This window comes from Petromyzon marinus, chromosome 50, assembly GCF_048934315.1.
Source record: "Petromyzon marinus isolate PM22_M1 ecotype Great Lakes invasive population chromosome 50, UKy_Petmar_22M1.pri1.0, whole genome shotgun sequence".
Classification (NCBI taxonomy): domain Eukaryota; kingdom Metazoa; phylum Chordata; class Hyperoartia; order Petromyzontiformes; family Petromyzontidae; genus Petromyzon; species Petromyzon marinus.
Window position 1 is genome coordinate 7,772,795 of NC_133716.1, and position 18,131 is coordinate 7,790,925.

At 45.1% G+C, this 18,131-nt stretch overlaps 1 protein-coding gene across 1 annotated transcript; it reads left to right on the forward strand.

Moving 5' to 3' along the window:
• The first annotated feature begins 3,500 nt into the window (after positions 1–3,500).
• Positions 3,501–17,650, forward strand: EXOSC2 (exosome component 2). The gene is made up of 9 exons (XM_032972979.2): positions 3,501–3,713; positions 5,876–5,977; positions 6,662–6,707; positions 8,731–8,820; positions 11,110–11,175; positions 11,769–11,837; positions 13,191–13,367; positions 14,837–14,965; positions 17,174–17,650. The coding sequence occupies exons 1-9, from the start codon at positions 3,586–3,588 to the stop codon at positions 17,252–17,254; spliced, it is 888 nt and encodes a 295-aa protein (XP_032828870.1). The 5' UTR covers positions 3,501–3,585; the 3' UTR covers positions 17,255–17,650.
• Positions 17,651–18,131: the final 481 nt, after the last annotated feature.

The following is an 18,131-nucleotide window of genomic DNA, read 5'->3' on the forward strand; positions in this document are numbered from 1 at the left end:
GCCGGGCTGTGACTGAGGTAAGTTGCATGTTGTTAAAGTTGCATATCTGTTATTCGAGGTTGCCATTGATGACAGGAGCTGTGGAATACAGGAGGTCTGAATTTTTATTTAAAGCTTTCGTGACTGCAGTGATTCATATTCTTGGTTCTTTCGGTAAAGTCACGTTGAAGGGAAACAATCAAATAATACAATTTATATAAAACAATAAAATTCTCACGACGTTTCGACTGCAACACAAGCAGTCATCATCAGGTGTGAAAACCTGATGATGACTGTGTTGCAGTCGAAACGTCGTGAGAATTGTATTGTTTTATATATATATATTATTATTTTATTGTTTCCCTTCAACGTGACTTTACCGAAAGAACCAAGAATACAGTAGGTCTGGTTGACTGGTTACAGCTCCAGTCACCAAGGTGAGTGGACAGTTTTCCACTCAGGGCAGGAAATTGAAAAAACAAAAGAATAAAGGGGGCCGTGAGAGCATGGAGGCAAGGTGTGGGAAGCTTTGAGTCCCCAATCTGTTGTGGGTTCGCTTTCCCCTCAACAGGTAATGAATGGTTGGTGGTGGCTTACGCTCCCACCAAAGGTGGACATCAGCGGAGGAATGCAGTCAAGGTTGATGAGATACATTCTATTACCGCCTATCCTAGGTGCTGGCTAAAGTGGCTCCTCAGGATAGTCATCCTGTTGGGTGACTTTAATGCCTCGGTAGGTCATAAGACAGCCACCTGGATCGCAGTGATTGGAAGGCATGGGCCAGATGAACTCAATAACAATGGTAAGATGATGCTCAACTTATATGCAGCCCATGGGCTTGTAATAACCAACACACCATTCCGGCATTGGCACATCCATAGTTCATAGTTCCATTTATTTGGTATAGCCCTGTGAGCCATTCGGCTCTTGAATTGGGTGCAACCGCAACAAACAAAAAAACAAAAACATGAACAAGAAAACATCTTAAAGTGACTATGTGACTGTACAAACAGAAAATCCAGGAAAAAACATCAAAATATTCCTGAAATAGCACCGTAAACCAACGCTGTGTCCAAAAATCCCAGTGGGATGCAAGTCAAACAACAACCACAAGACAACTAAGATTAAGGCCATCAGTCTAACTCCGTACTACAATAAACAAAAACATGGCCAAACAAAAAAACGTTTGCGAAATCACCAAAATAAAGCCATAAATGTAACAGTGGTCATAGGGACTGTGACCGAATTTCTAACAATAAACTACATAAATAACATGTAACATCAAACCCTAGAGCCATAGCTGGCTGCATGAGTCACTCCACATTATGGAAGCATGCAGGGTCTAAGCAAGACCATCTGCGAATGCGAGCCTATGTCCTTGACACCAGGACCAATCATGGAGATGATCTGCCCACTGACCAACATCTTGTCATCTATAAGATGTGCCTGCTATACTTCCACTGTGGTGGTGTCCACCTAGAACCCCATTCAATTCCACAACAGCCTGGTCTTGGCTAGTGGATGAAGGTTGCAAGCCACAACTTGCCCAAGTAGCTTGTTTGACTGGATAGGAGGGGCTAATTGGGTGCGGAACAGCTGATGCATCGGCTTATTTGGTATAGAAAGATGTGGGGCAGAGCTGACTTGTCGACGAAGCATGCTACTGCGGAGTTGGAGGCAGTTGCCCTCCATCAGCGAGCGGAGCACCAGACGGCAAAAAAAATCAGCAAGTTGGCACAGTAGGGGGCACAGCTGGTGCACTTACCAGCCATCTCAGTCAACCCATGGCACCTGGGTCTGCCCCATGACCAGGTGCACTTCACGTGGCCTCAAAGTGCACCTGGCCTGGTGCAGGCGCCGTGGTAATGTCACCGCCACTTAGTGGTGAATGGTGGGTGTTGTGTTTTTGTGTGCAATTGTGGTCAATCATTGTGCCCCTACAGACAGGCATCATGACTCAAGATTATATTTACTTTGCAGTATATATTATTGCAAATGTACAATATTTCTTCATGTTAATGAGTTGTTTAAACGTAACACATTTCAGAACACTTGGATCGTATGACAATTTAAATACGGTACATTGTTGTGTTCCATCTTACGGAGCCGTTAAACTTACGAACGAGTCCCAGGAACGAATTGTGTTCGTAAGTCGAAGACTGAGCGGGGCTGGGGGGGGTTAGATTTCATAAACAGGCGCAGTTCGTCCACTAGGGGCGTTGGGGCGCCGCCCTACTAAGCAGCTGGAGATGAGAAATTATTTTTCTTATTAAAAATGTTTATATATAACTCGGTTTAAAAAAAACATGATTCTTTCAACGTGAATTGCCTAATGAAGCTAATATTTAAGTTATTCATATGAGAAACCGCTGCAACACCACAGTCTGATATGTGCCGAGACATTTCCTCCCTTCATTCATTGCGAACACATTCCTGCGGAGGGGGCTGGTAGGGAATTTTTCCTACCAGTAATGCCCACTAGGAGCGCATTTGTTATATATCCGGGTGTCCGGATACACGTGGACAGACATCCACAGACATACACAATTAATCCCCTGCCTCCTGTGAATTAATCCCGGTTGGGCTTCCAGTCCACTACGTTTCCTACCAGTAATGCCCACTAGGAGCGTATTTGTCATATCCTGGTGTCCGGATACACGTGGACAGACACCCACAGACATACACAATTAATCCCCTGCCTCCTGTGAATTAATCCCGGTTGGGCTTCCAGTCCACTACGTTCCCTACCAGTATTAACTTCGCATTTGAGCCACGCCACGCCGTTTGAGACGACGTCACAACGCGACTTTGCACCGTGCAAATATAGCAGGTCACGGGCCTACACGCTCGAGGCTTTTGGCAGTGTCAAAGGGGTTGTGTTGTGTGGACTTTGAGGGTCATGGGGACAGCATATGGGCGCTTTGCTGCTTTGCTCCCGCAATAATTAATGGACCCCCCCCCCCCCCACACACGTGGGGGTGATCGCGCGCGTCTCTGCCAAATGCCAATGCAATACCAACACCCGGCCAATTAGCCACGAAGTTGACAATAACGACACCGCGTCGTCTTGTGCCAGGCCAGGTGCACTTCGTGGCTACCGCGTTCAAGCGTCGAATGGCTTCGCTGAGAAGGAGGGATGGAGGGTAGGTCTCGGGACAGCAACACAACGCCCCCCACCCACCCCCTCAGGTTGGCTGACTGCGACGTGACCGTCAGATTGCACCACCAAAGCTTGCACCACCACCACCATCGCCACCACCGCCGATCAACGTCCACCCCAACAACTCGCGGGTCGACAAAACCACCGGCGCGTGCGTGGGGAACCCGCCACCGTGACGTTGGCGGTCGCTGTCGTCATCACAACAAACCGTCACCGCTCGCCACCATCTTAGCTAGGGAGGAAACTCAACACGAAATCAAGCCCGGGGGGTGGGTGGGGGGGATGGGGTGTGGGGGGGGGGTGAAAGGCTCCAACCCGCGCCCGCTCGACTCTGCACGCCCTTAGCAAGATGGCACCCACGAGTCCTCGACCGCTTTGTTGCCTCGATCGCGAAGCGGGCTGCTTGACGACAAGAGGAGGAGGCGGAGGGGGTTGAAGAAGGCGGCATGGCGGTGGACGTTCGCTCGGTCGTGGCGAGGAGACACGGGAACAGGGCGCCCGGGCAAGGCGGAGGCGCGGCGAGGCACCTCGTCGCTCCGGGAGATGTCATCACGGGAGACGCCGGCTTCATGAGGTGCGCCGCCGACTCGCTTGCGTGGAAGTTGTCTCTCCGGCGGGGGGTGGCTGTTGAGGGACACGTGTGTGTGTCTTGTGTCTATGTAAGAGAGACCGCATTTGGTGCGTTGTGTGCTGGGGGAGCGGTGACGTAGCGGTTAGCGCTACGCTGCGCTACGAACCCGGCGACCCGGACAGAGTTCGTCTCACGCTCACGGCCAACATCAGTGACGATTATCTGAACCGGTCCTGGGTCGACTTCGCCTCGAAAAATGATTCGCGTACCTAGTGCGGCTGTGTAAACGTCGCCACTGGGGAGACAAAGGCGGACGGGCGTGGTGTTGCCTACCCCCAGCCCCTCCGTGTGCCGTGCCGGCCTTGATAGGTGCTACTCGCTAACAGCACTTGCCCCTACAGTCTGTTGCAGGCTACACGGGGGATCTTTGTCTTTGCCCCGGTCGTATCGTGGCCATGGCGCCGAGTTACGAACCCGGCTGTGACCCGAGTTCCATTCCTGCTCACGGCCAACACCAGTGACGAATATCTGAACCGGTCCCTGGGGCTTTCGCCGTAGGTTTTGTACAAAACCGTAATTAATTCAGCGATGTAATTAGTATAACGTTGTGGTGGGATTGCATGTTTTGTGTCATGGGATTTCTTAAATAAAAACACGTGTTATAAACAGATATGTGTGGATAGTTACTTTTGACCGATTAAAAGACCATTTTCTAATATTTAGAACAGTAATCGTTGGGTTTGTAAAGTGTATTATTACTGAGCAAGGCAAGTTAGCGTTGACAAGGTTCATTAATGCTAAAAAAAATACAAAAACAAGATATTGTTGTACTAATGTTAGGCATCGGCATTTTTTTAAAGCAACAGAACATTTAAAAACGCTGATGATCCCATCTGAGACCCCCTGTGGCTCTAAGATGCACACACTCCAGTTTTTTTCCTCTCAGTGGCACATTCACGCACGCACGCACGGTGACACACGCGGTTCGAGCCATGTGCAACACGTGAACATTATTAGAGCACGTTTTCGTGAACGGTACGAGACAATTATAGAGTTAAAATGTGTATTTATAATATGACTCGCAGGATTTCATATTCTTTGGGCCTTTCGGTAAAGTCACGTAGAACAAAAATTTAAATTTAGTTCTACGTGACTTTACCGAAAGATTCTAGATTTGAAGTTTTCGTGACACGAAAGATCCATACTCTTTTGGTTCTTTCGGTAAAGTCACGTAGGTAAAAAATAAAGTTAATCAAATCACGACGTTTCGGAAGCAACACAAGCCTCCGTCATCAGGTGGGATAGTCACAGCAAGAAGTAATTTGCTGTAATGCACGACAGCAAATTATCTTCTTTGGTTCTTTCGGTAAAGTCACGTAGAATGAGAATAAAATAATAAAATAAAATAACACAATAAAATTCTCACGACGAAACGGGAAAGGGCTAAAACCGTGACTTGACCGAAAGAACCAAAGAAGATGCATCCTTGCAGTCACGAAAGCTTTCAATCAAAATTTACAGCAAATTACTTGTTGCTGTGACTATCCCACCTGATGACGGAGGCTTGTGTTGCTTCCGAAACGTCGTGATTTGATTAACTTTATTTTATTTTTTACCTACGTGACTTTACCGAAAGAACCAAAGAGTATTTACCGAAAGACCCAAAGAATATGAATTCCTGCAGTCACGAAAGCTTTAAGTCAAGATTTAATATAGTATTTTGTTAAAGTTTTTTTTTCTGGGATAGGAAGATGCTAGGTTAAAGAAAACATTAATTATTTGTTTGTTAAATACTGTAGTATATTTCATTCAAGGGTAGTTTATAATAGGGAGCCCTGACTGGAGCAACACATTGCTACACTCACTGCTGCAAAGAATGGCCATTTGACCTCAATATAAGCCAGGGGGCGGCAACCAAAATGACAAGAAGAGCCATTTTTTTCGAACTCTGTAAAACACAATATTTCAAGAGCCGCAATGCACGTGGTGAATACGAGACGGTGGGCCTTAATAAAATAACGTCACGAAGCAGTCCTTAAAAGGGCCGCACATGTCTCCGGAGCCGCAGGTTGCCGACCCCTGGTGTAAGCCTACTGTTTCGCATTCTGTTATTGTGCACCGTTGGTGGTGGTGGTAATGGCGTTGGTGTTTTTTGTTTGGTGCAGGGGCCATGGCACCTACACAGAGGACGATAAGCTCATCGCATCAGTGGCCGGAGTGGTGGAAAGGGTCAACAAGCTGATCTGTGTGCGGCCTCTCAAGACACGGTGAGTTTTATTTTCACCACCCTAGCGAACTGTGCCAGGACAAGGCCCTTGCCGCATATTATTTTGTAAAGGGTGCTATGTGGAAAAAAAACAGATTTAATCAGGATCATCCTTGTGTTGTTGTTGGTGTCTGGTCACAATTGTAATTCTTAACAATAAGCTGAGGGTTTTAGCCCTTTCCCGTTTCGAGATGTCTGCAAGTTTCATGGTCGGTCCCGTTCGCCGCTGAATCTCGGACCGTGCAAGCGGTTAGCGTTAATTTTATCTAGAGAGGCATCGTACTAACCGCAGAGAACTATAGCGACACGACCACACTCTAGGATAGCTGGTGCAAAAAACTGTGCCACACTATGCTCCCGCACGGCCTTATAGGAGCCATTGTACGTATATCAGAAATAAGTAATATTTTCTAAATGTATCGCTCGTTACCTTCAAAATTACACCTAATGTGTATTATTAGGGTTTTTTATTTTATTTTCTGGGTTTGCCTAATTTGTGGAACTGCCGACTAGGTTTATACAACACATTTCATTAATAGATTTTTATATGAATGCATAAATGACTCTTAAAGATGCAGGACAAGTATCCATTGAGGTGCATTATAATGTTTTTTTTCTGTTATTTCCAAGTTGTGTCTGCTAGGTCATCATTAACATGACTGTGTTTATATATTACCTTCTGTAGATACAATGGGGAAATAGGTGACGTGGTGGTGGGAAGGATAACAGAGGTGAGTGAGACATGGGTTCAGTTTGCAAGCTTAAACAGTTATTGGCATGTGGTCACAGTGCTGTCCTTGGGCAATCAAGCCAGAGACTGCTAAATTATGACTTTAAACTTTCGTGACTGCAGGAATTCATATTCTTTGGGTCTTTCGGTAAAGTCACGTAGATAGGTTCAAATAAAATAACAAAAAACTACGGCGTTTCGATCGCAACACAAGCGGTCATCGTCAGGAAAAGGGGGGTTAGCGTCTTAACGACAACTGTTTATAAAGGTTTGAAATGGGCTTAGCCCAAATGTCAGCAGCAAATGCCAATGCAAGTGGTGGGCAGCGACCGTGGCGGTGGTGGGCTTTCCACCAATCAAAGGGCTGTCAGGCAAAACATTAGCATGTCAATGCAAGATCGCCGAGCATCCTCCACGGCGAGCGTGCCAAGGTGGCTATGTTAATGTGAGAGATCGTGAAGCAGCAGCCTCGAGGATGGCGCGCGAGGTAGCTGTGTGAGTGAGAAATTTAATCTGTTAATGTAAAAAATCAGAGCTTAAAATAACAACTAACACCGGAAGGTGGGTAGGCTGGAAACATCACAGCCAGTTATGACTTAAACTGGTTAATAACGTCCTTCCAATGATTGCTCAGTTTGTACCCATCTTCTCGGTTGAAATTGTGTCTGTCTATATATATGGATGGCTGCATGAACGAATCTTTGTTGATAGCCAGTTGGTTTGCAGAGTACCTTCGTCTTAGATAAATAAATTTCGTGTGAGCCCACCGCATTAAGCAATGATCAGCCACGGCCGAGGTATTGGTCCTACCGTGTTTCAGATCTGCCTTATGTTCACGAACACAGTCCGAGACGTGTCTCTTAGTTTCCCCGGTGGGCTCACGCGAAATTGATTTCTCTAAGACGAAGGTACTCTGCAAACCAACTGGCTATCAACAAAGATTCGTTCATGAAGCCATCCATATATATAGACACAGACTTAATTTCAACCTAGCAGATGGGTACAAACTGAGCAATCACCTTCCGATGTTAGTTGTTAATTTCGGCTCTCTGATTTTTTTACGTTAACAGATTCAATTTCTCACTAAATCAGCTACGTCGCGCGCCATCCTCGAGGCTGCTGCTTCACGATCTCACATTAACATGCTCATCTCTCACATTAACATAGCCACCTTGGCGCACTCGCCGTGGAGGATGCTCGGCGATCTTGCATTGACATGCTAATTTCTGGCTGGCAGCCCTGTGATTGGTGGAAAGCCCACCACCGCCGCGGTCGCTGCCCACCACTTGCATTGGCTGCTGACATTTGGACTACGCCCATTTCAAATCTTTATCAGCAGTTGTCTTTAGAAGCTAAGCCCCCTTTTCCTGATGACGACCGCTTGTGTTGCGATCGAAACGTCGTAGTTTTTTGTTATTTTGTTATTTTCTTTGAACCTATCTACGTGACTTGACTGAAAGACCCAAAGAATACTGCTAAATTATACAATGTTTAAAACAGCTTGGGAAAAGACAGAATTATTGAGGAAGAATATTCGACTGGTAGCTGGAGTGATGGTGAAATTATTCACACTAAAACCCGCTGTAATTTCCAGGAATTGCCATGATTTTTGTTTGCCTTGTTTATACCGTCTGTCTTGTGTGCTGTCTCATCTATAATATTTGTCTTGCGATTACTCATGTCTGTACCGTTTGCTGTATATGGCCTCTTTTATTTGCCTAAAAAATTCGTATGTAATTATAATGAATGAAAAAGTATTGATTGTAATTCTGGAATGCCTAATTATATCCCACCCACGTTGAGTGAAATGTCGATAATAAACGATGAGTTGAATATTCTTAGCTCTTTCAGTAAAGTCACGTTGTAGGGAAACAATAAAATAATAAAATATAAAACAATAAAAATTCTCACGACGTTTCGACCATAACAAACGGTCATCATCAGGTGTGAAAAAAATCAAAATTTAAATCAAAATATGAGTTGAATGCTTGTTTATTTTTTTTATTTCTCCTTAAAATGCACAGGTACAGCAAAAGCGTTGGAAGGTGGACACAAACTCTCGGTTGGATTCAGTTCTGCTGCTTTCGTCTGTGAATCTACCAGGGGGAGAGCTGGTGGGTGCTACATTGCTCTCTAGATCACCTGTCTCTCACTGGTTATTCTCCCTATCCAGGAATTACTGAGGATCTGACGTCAGGAGAGGGTGCTGCTCACTCGAACATGACATTTGCCATGCATATTGCATATATGAAACAGACATTTGAACTAAAATCAAAGCTCGTTCTATGCCATATTCAGGACACCCTTCTGTCATCCAGAAACATCCTCCACTAGCCTCCGACCAACAGGAGGTTGAGTTAGCCACCTTCTCCTTCGCAGCTTCCATCCGACCAAAATAAACTCCCCCACCCTTGTCCGTAAATATTTTTTCAAGCTACAAAGTCGGCTGTCAGCCGGATAAGATTAATCGTGGAGTGAAACGTCTTTGCAGGTGTGCCACATCATTTCATTTTCTGAGTTTACTATCACAGTGCGATGATATATTTTCATTCTCGATGCTAGAAGTTAAATCAATCTTTATTTTACGTGCCAATACCGCCCTCAATAAAGTAGGCATTATTGCACATTACAACGGAATTTGAACGGTACAGGGGGCATAGAGAAACAGGAATGAAAAAAGAAACGCGTCACGCCCTCAGCGGCTAACACCGACCGAGCAAAGTAAATTGCAACTGTGCGCAACGAATAACGTAAGGAAGGGTAAGTCGTAAATAAAAAATAAATGAAAAGTAAAGAGACCGTTTTCATTCTTCGATTTTATGGAAAGGCGAGTCTTAATGGGTGTGTCTTGCACAGACCACGGAATTGAGAGACACTCGGCGCATTTCAGATGTCCGGTGGCAGTCGGGGGGTGTTCCAGGTTTTTGGGGCTGCGCTCGAGAAGGATTTGTCCCCCCCACAGTGTCGGGTGAAAAATCCTGGGCTGGTCAAGTCTTGGCCCTTCCTGTGGAACGGAGTGTGTTTTATGCGGCTGAGGATTAGGCGCATCCAAGCCATGCTTTGAAGGTTAGAAGAGCAACCTTGGAATTTGATGCGGAAGCGGGAGCGGTAGCCAGTGCAAGCTGCGAAGGGTTGGCATAAGTTCACTAAATTAGGGTAACACCGATTGTAACGCGGTGGCTTCTTGTGCATGATCTCAGCTGGTGCCAGCTCTTGTGTTCTAACTCTGAGCCACCACCTGGCCATCTCCCAAAATCCCTGTTTGCCAAAAAAGTAATGCACTGGCTTTTTTCCACGTTTATTGACTCGGGATGTAATGGAACCAGATTAATTTAAAATGTTTGGCAAAGCTTTTTGCATTGTGCAGTTGTAATTTCCATCAATGGATACTCAGTATAGTTTCAGAGGAAGTTCATCATCGCAAATAGGCCGATTTCGATTGGTGCCAACCTTGGCATTGTCCTCGAAAAACATAGTCGTGTATAAAAATGTCACTTTTTGCACATTGTGCAGTCGCATTAAATTTGTGCATGAGTTGAAAAAAGTAGACAACTTACAAGTCTTTCTTGCTGCATATTTCACCTTCGGCTCTTTACTTTTCCAATGTCATCCACGTCATGTTTATTGTGGACGTACAAATGTTGATTGTGGTGTTTAAATATTAAAAACAATTCTAATATTTTTATGCAATCCAACTTAATGTAAAACCTAATATATATGTACTCTCCGTCTGTCTGAAACACAGGGACAGGGTAGCTCTCATATATATGTATATACTAGCTTTACCCGGCTTCGCCCGAGACTTGGATTCTTGTCTTAGATTAATACACGACTTACGCGGAGGGTGGGGGGGGGGGATGCGTGACGTCAGCAGGCACACTGTGACGCTGCCGCATGCGGGTGACATCACAGATGTGACGTCAGCACTCACTTGCCGTGCAAAATATATCCATTATTGCGCCCCCCCCCCCCCCCCGCCAAAATACAAATGTCCATTTTATACTTTTTGTGTTGTGTACAGTCTGGAAGCTATCCACATGCCAAATTTCAAGTTTGTTGCATGTTGGGAAGGATGCTAAACATTTCCAACAGACACACATTCACAAATTTCCCTTTTTTATATATATAGATATGATTCAATATCAACAAAACTTGAGTATAAAGTTGAATTGCTGCTAGAAAGTGACGTGTTGCATCACCATCTGTTCCCTGGAGGTAGAAACATACATGCCTTCCCTCTCCCCTGCCCTCCTGGTAACGTTATTGTGTGTGCCGTCATCTCACTATGTCACACGTCATGCGTCACGTGACCGTTCCATTGTATGGCCTGAAACTTAAAAGACAACGCATACATGAACAGAATCCATGCCTGTGCATGCTTTTTTTCTCCCTTGTCTTATTAGCGACGGCGATCAGCAGAGGATGAGCTGGCGATGAGGGACTACTTGCAGGAGGGTGATCTCATCAGCGTATCCTTGAACATTTCGCATGAAAGTCCTGCCGAATGTGAATTTCTTAAAATATATATGAAGTCGAATCATCAGCATCAATCCACTTAAGTCAGACCCCTTACATGAACATAAGTAGATATTTTGTTATTGTTACTTGTGAGTTGCCTTCGACTAAAGCACCCAGATTGAATCTGATATTGCATCTTGAAATCTAAGTAGCATTGAACCTGGATAGTCCTTCGATGCTCAACCCACCATTAACAGTCACAACCTGCCGGGCTGCATAGTGAGCAGCAGAGGGCATCGCAGCAGAATCCATTGTTACAATCTATGTACCCACATCTGATCCCCAACTTTATCAACCTGCAATCACCAGCGTGGTGCAGTATGGTTAAATAACCCTCACGACATGAGGGAGGCCCTCATCCAACAGTGGACTGACAAAGGGGGCCGTACATGTACGCCTGTATTGGCCTGTGGCCCAGATGTTTACAAGCATTACTTGTATGCTACTTTGCTGAGCAAGTGGTGCAAGGTGTTTTTCATCTCATGAGTGACCGTTATTGTAAATGCACCTGTCGTGTCGTTCCTTAATCGTTGATTTAATGCAGGCAGAGGTACAAGCGGTGTTCTCAGACGGTGCCCTTTCCCTGCACACCAGGAGTCTTAAATATGGCAAGGTGAAGTGGCTCACCCCAGGGAGTGTGACAAGAACTGCCTAAACACACACACGTGATTGGACAGTTTATGCTCCATTTCGTTGGAAGTATTATTTCATTTTAAATTAGCAATTGCCAACTTGTAATAAGGTTTAAACTTAGCTGAGAGAGCTGATCTCCATTGCAGATACATTCCTAATTTTCTGGGTACAAATGTATTCCGAACCTCTTTTATTGTGGTGAAATGTACCTTTACAAGTTTTATTAATATAAATAAAAAATGGCATTGCATGAAGTGTGGAGTTACAGTAGCTGAAAACCGTAATAAGACGTAGCCAAAAAATTGCCTTCTGCTGGGGCAAGAACCACTTAATCCATATAACTAAACTGTCATGATTCACTTGCACGATTTAGAAAGATAGCAACGATGTGAGTGAAGTCTGTGTCTCCCAGCTCAATCAAGTAATTGGGAGGTAACTCATCTGCACTTAACCTGGAGCCAGTGGCAGAAATTTTGCATTCCCATGGCAGAGGCCAGATTCATAGCAGGTCAACCACTGTTGACTTCCCACAAGTTGGTATTTATATTATCAACCACAGCGGGATGGTAAGGTGAATCCACCTCTCAGTGTAAGTTTAACTCATAACCTTCCACTTGTGAGCCGTTCTCTCTAACCACTGTAGCCACCCAGAAGACGTATTGATTGTACTTGTGTGTCAGGAGGGGAGATGACACGAAGATTGAGTGGCGTACTGTGCTATGAACCTGATGACCTGAGTTTGATTCTTGGACATAGATAAGCCAGACCAATGGCTAGTATCTGAATCGGTCCTGTACACCCTCTTTACCAACTACGTTATCAAAAGACAGGGGGTGGCCTCCATCCATCAGTTAATTGATGATATGTGCGAAGGATATCGTCATGGAGTAATGTTCAAAGCACACTGGACCTGCAATGCAGATGTCACCGGTTCAGTTAGATGTCCTGGCGTGGCAGTCGTTAACTCCCCCCCCACCTCTGTCCACACAGCTGCATAAATAGGTACACCACATTCAATTTTCAGGTCTAGTTTAGTTGGGATAAAGTGTGGGTACTCCCACTTTTTCTAAAAATTTCTGGCCATCATGGAATATTCGTCCAAAATACCCTCTCGCAGGGCTGACTATAGTTCTAAAGTGGAGGGCCTTCCGCTATAAGTTGCATGAATGAGCAGCTGCAGGGCTGCACAGTTACCTTTTTGCATTTTGTTGGAATACACTGTTAAGCCATTGACTGGCCATTTTTTGGGGGGAGCCACTGGCCCCACAATGACCAATTCCCCTTCCTGCCCCTCCCCCCAACTCCGGTCTGTGCCACTGCATTCCCGCGACAGCTGGGCCAGGGGGTGCTGGTGCGCGTGTCCCCGTCGCTGGTGAAGCGGCGCAAGACGCATTTCCACGCGCTGCCCTGCGGCGCCTCCATCATCCTGGGCAACAATGGCTTTGTGTGGATCTACCCGACCAGCGACAGCCACGCAGAGGAGAGTGGCGGCTTCTACACCGACTTGGAGGTGTGCAGAGTGCTGGAGTAGGCCACCGTTGTGGGTTGTGCCAGAGAAAAACCCACGTTTACAATGGGGACAGATTGAAGTCTGCGTGACTTATTTTTGCACTTATGAGTCTTGAGTTGGGGCTCATCTCATTTTTACAGTCCTGAACCAGCGGTGGAAATCCCACTTCCATATCGGTAGGGAAAGTCTATCCATAGGAATACAAATGAGAAATGGGATGGGGCTCAACACTGGTGGGGCACCCCATGAGCCATTGTGGAACAACCACTGTTTGTCTCCTGTATCGTGGTAATCATGTCATCGGCCTTGAATGGATGATGGGTTCAGTATTTTATCATAGATTATTATTTTTTTTACTTGTGTTTCCCAACGTTTAATATTACGATCGCGAATCCCGCCGCTTTAACTTCGGTGTCGCCTGTCCAAATAGAATGCACTTGCTGAAGAAGCTCCCAGGTTAGGGGGCAACACGTCAGACCTGCTGGACAATATTCAGTACAATCTGAATACACCGGCGAGCTATAGGTAGAACGGCGAGCGATAAGTAGAACGAGGCTTTGTAACGGGCCATTGCAACATTGGCAAGATGTAATTCTTCACGTTCGTCCTTCCGATACGCTCATCATTTGTATTTATATTTTTCGTTCAACAGATGCAGGTCAGGCACATTGTTTAGTTATTGTAGAGTCGGTGTCGAATATTGATCGTCATTCAAATCTGTACTTTGGAGGAGTGGGAGAAACAGCGTTTGGAAAACCTCCCGAGATCTTCAGCACTGCAAAGTGCCGAATTGTTTGTCAGTTACTACTTCATTTAAGGAAATGAGCACAGTCAAAGCTGGATGTAAGCACAACTTATATGGAGCACCGTTCTAATATAAGCAACACACGTTTAGATTACACTGGTGAGGAAAGGCAGATGGAAGCTTTTGATACAAGCACATTCCAGATATAATCACAGCTTTTTTTTTGGAAGGATGTAAAGGTAATAAAGAATGCTGGTGATTGTGCGTAGAGACGGTGCAAACTCGCCCGTGACATTGCCGTAGAGTGGACAGCATCTCCATAACATAAATAGTCCTGCTGTTCCTGTATTTTGACACTTATTTGAATCCCAAATTCCTATTGTGTTGGACATCGCCTTGGATCAAGTCACTGGAATGCATCGGACTATGTGATGGGCAGTCCATGGCAGTGCAGAAAAATCCATTGTTGCACTGTAGTTAAATGCTTCCGACATTTTTGCAGCGCACTGCCAAAAAGTCTTTACATGTCTTGGATGTGTGTGACGAGACCAAGTTCACTTGTGCCAAGGGACAGCCTAATCTACCTGGCCTTGCCCTGCAGCTAATCCGTGTTTGTGCCCCAGGGATATATAGCCATGCTAGTCCACTGTGTAGTCTCTTGGGATAATAATAAAAAAACGCCCTCAGACCTCGCGATGAGTTAATTTGTGTTGCTTCCCCGTAGCCCACGGCACTGTCGGAGCGAGAGGTGATTGCACGTCTCCGCAACTGCGTGACGGGCCTGTCGTGGCAACGCATGATGCTGTACGACACCAGTGTCCTTTACTGCTACGAGGCCTCCATGCAGCACCAGGTGAGGGCCGTTTTGCGCGTGGCCACGTGCGAGCCTTGACCACTGCACGGAAACATCCAAACGCACGTCGTAGTCATTGGTGAACTTGGTTTAAGAGCCTGTAGCTGGCTCAGAATACATATACCATGCGCCTGTTAGTACACCTGTACCGTGCGCCTGTCAGTACACCTGCGCCGTGCGCCTGTTGGTACACCTATACCATGCTCCTGTCAGAACATGTATCCTATGCACCGTGAGTACACCTGTATCATGCATCTGTACCTAAACCTTTCAGAGCTGGGCCGTCAAATTCATTAAGTAATTGATTATTCTATCAAATTGCAAGTTTATATTTTTATAGGAGGGCGTGAGTTGACCTGGAGAGCAGGGAAAATAATGTTTAGCGGAAAGAACGAACAGTTTGGCAACCACCGCCTCGCTGCCATTTTCCAAGTTGCAAAGCAATAGACATCGAATGAATACGGGGAGGGAGCAACAGAGTGCAATTTTTTGACGAGGCCAAGAGAGAATTGGGGTCTCTATGCCATTCATTGTCGTCATTAGTGGCGAACCGACAAAAAAATCACAGACGTTGCCGTGATAGCAAGATGGCGCCAATGGCCACGCCGAAGTGAACATGGAATAACATTGTAAAGAGCACAAATATGAAGCTTGTCCTTTAGAAGCACATTTAGCTGGGGGCACTGAACACGTTCTCTGCGGCTGATTGTGCCAACCTCTATTCACTAGTATTAAAATAATTGGCAGTTTTTAAACATGTCCGCATTTGATGTTTACCGATTGTGGTGGCAGGAGGATATGAATTTGTGCGTTGTAGTTAATCATTTCACGGTAAAAGTCCCAGTTGTGTCCCTGAACTGGAGCTGCAGCCTCAATTTGCATTGGCTTGTTTGAGCACAGAGAGAGTTATGTCGGGTGTTGATCTGTAATTCCTCATCCAGTTAACTGCCTCTGCTGTGCCCCTTACTTGTGGCCAAAATTGGGGGAGGAGGGGCGGAGGCTGCCGGAGCGTGTAAACGTGACCCGACAAATCAATTCCTCCCCGTGTAATACCCACGAGCTGCCAAAATGAAGTGTTGTGAAAAATATTGGCCCGTTAATATTATAAACCACTTCTGTGTCGCTTAAGAGCCGGGCTGTACGGATAAACGCACGCAGCCAACCTCCGTCAAGCTTGAACCATCCCGTGGGTCTTTTTATACAAATGAAACCTATTGACCGTCCTTCATTTTGGCTTGCTCGATGGTTTTATTTTATTTTATGAAAGCCCGCCCCAGCGTGTTTAGCTGCATGGTCCCGCACAGCGAATTCTCACATGGAATTAACGGCGAGACTTTAACATTGCCGAAAAACAACGCGCCGAGCTCGGCGGTAGCTCACACGGCTCCCTAATCATTGATCGCTACTTAGTTGCCTGCCGTACAGCAGGCCCCGTGGTGGTGCCGCGTATTGTCACGTTATTTATTCTGGCTTGCCGAATTCAGAGTTAAACATGCAAGCGGCAGAGCAAAAATGCCCGCTGTGTCGCGCCATTTGCGCGGCCCTGCTGCGTTCCGCTATTATCGTTGACTCTTTCCCTCTGGGCGTTCACCTGTGCGATGAAAGGAATTGATTGTGTTAATAATGGACGGTTGCAAAGTGGCCAGCTTCACGCAAGGGACCAATGCTGTGTGACAACAGAGAGAGCCCAGTACTACTGGAGACCCTGGGTTTTTAATCTGGGAGTCAGACACCTGTCTTTATGAAGCCAGGTTCAACGTTTGGTGGCCTGTTACCGGTCAAAATCATTGCGCATGTAATACATTAATATTCACATGCATTTTTTTTTACTTATATAGGCTTCGCCTGGCTCTTAAGATGCAAATATTTTAATTTGATCATATGACTGTTATGCTTATTTAAATACCCCTTGGAGCACCATTTAGTATGGCGATAAAGACTTACTCGGGTGACTCCAGAAGTAGTTCCTTGGTGTAATCGTATACATTGTGACAATTTTGACAGCGTGACTGAAATACAATTGGTGGAAGAAAAATAATATACTTTCTATTCGTGTTTAATCAATTAAAGATGAGCAATGAGAGCTTTGGTCTGTGATATTTGTGCCATTTTCAGTAGTTTGGCGCTTGTTTTTGTTACGTGACTTCGGTGCGGTGTGTGTTTTTGAAGGCACTAATTGTTGGTGATATTTATTTTTCCTGACATCAGATCAAAGACATCCTCAAGCCCGAGGTGGCAGAGGAAGTGGTGGAGGAGACGAGACGGCGACTGTTGGAGCAGGAGGGATAAGCCGAGCTTAGTTTTGAACAAGGCACAAGATAAAATAAATATATATGTAAACTCACGGAGCTTTGGTTCTTTTTCACATTTTAAATTTACATTAAAAAAATCGGAAATGTGTAAAATGCAACACCGCTCAGGGAATTGTATTTTTCTTGCCGTTAATAGAATTTGAATGATTTCACTGTGTTTATCACAAATTGGCCAATTCAATTTCAAGCAATATTGGTTGGTTCTTTCCAATCAATATGTAAGAGTCGAGTGTATGACTGAAAAGACAAATGTATTGTGCTCAAATAAATAGCATGGATCAATTTAAAATTGGATGGGATAGATTGGAAGAAAATACGTTTCTGAAGAGTGTTTGGTTTTGTATATGTTCTTGCAATAAACATTGACAAAATACGTTAAAAGATTATTTTTTTATTTAAAAATTATTATGAATAAAACAGTAAACGTCAGAAATTGCATTTCACATCAGTGACACTTGAAAAGCTTATTGTATTTTTGTTTTTAAAAATCTATTTTCAGTCAAGTTTATAGGGCACATTTTTTTGCTGCCGTAATCATCTTACATTGCCTGTGACAACGTCTAAAATATACACCGCAGTTCGTGGTGTTTACATTATTTACACGACTGGAATTGTCAAACGATTAGATAAAGTGGTGTGTATTATTTTGCCATGCGACTGTTCAGTCTGAATTGTAGCTTTTTTTTACATAAAAACACGTTAGTGTTTTGCCAAATCGTTTTTTTTTAATAGACTTCCGCGTGCGTCTAAATTACGGAAATGATTTGAACGTACCAGTAGGAGGCCCGGTTAGCTCGGTCTAAAATTAGTTTCTGGTGCCGCATGGACGCAGGCACAATCGCGCTGCCCGCAAA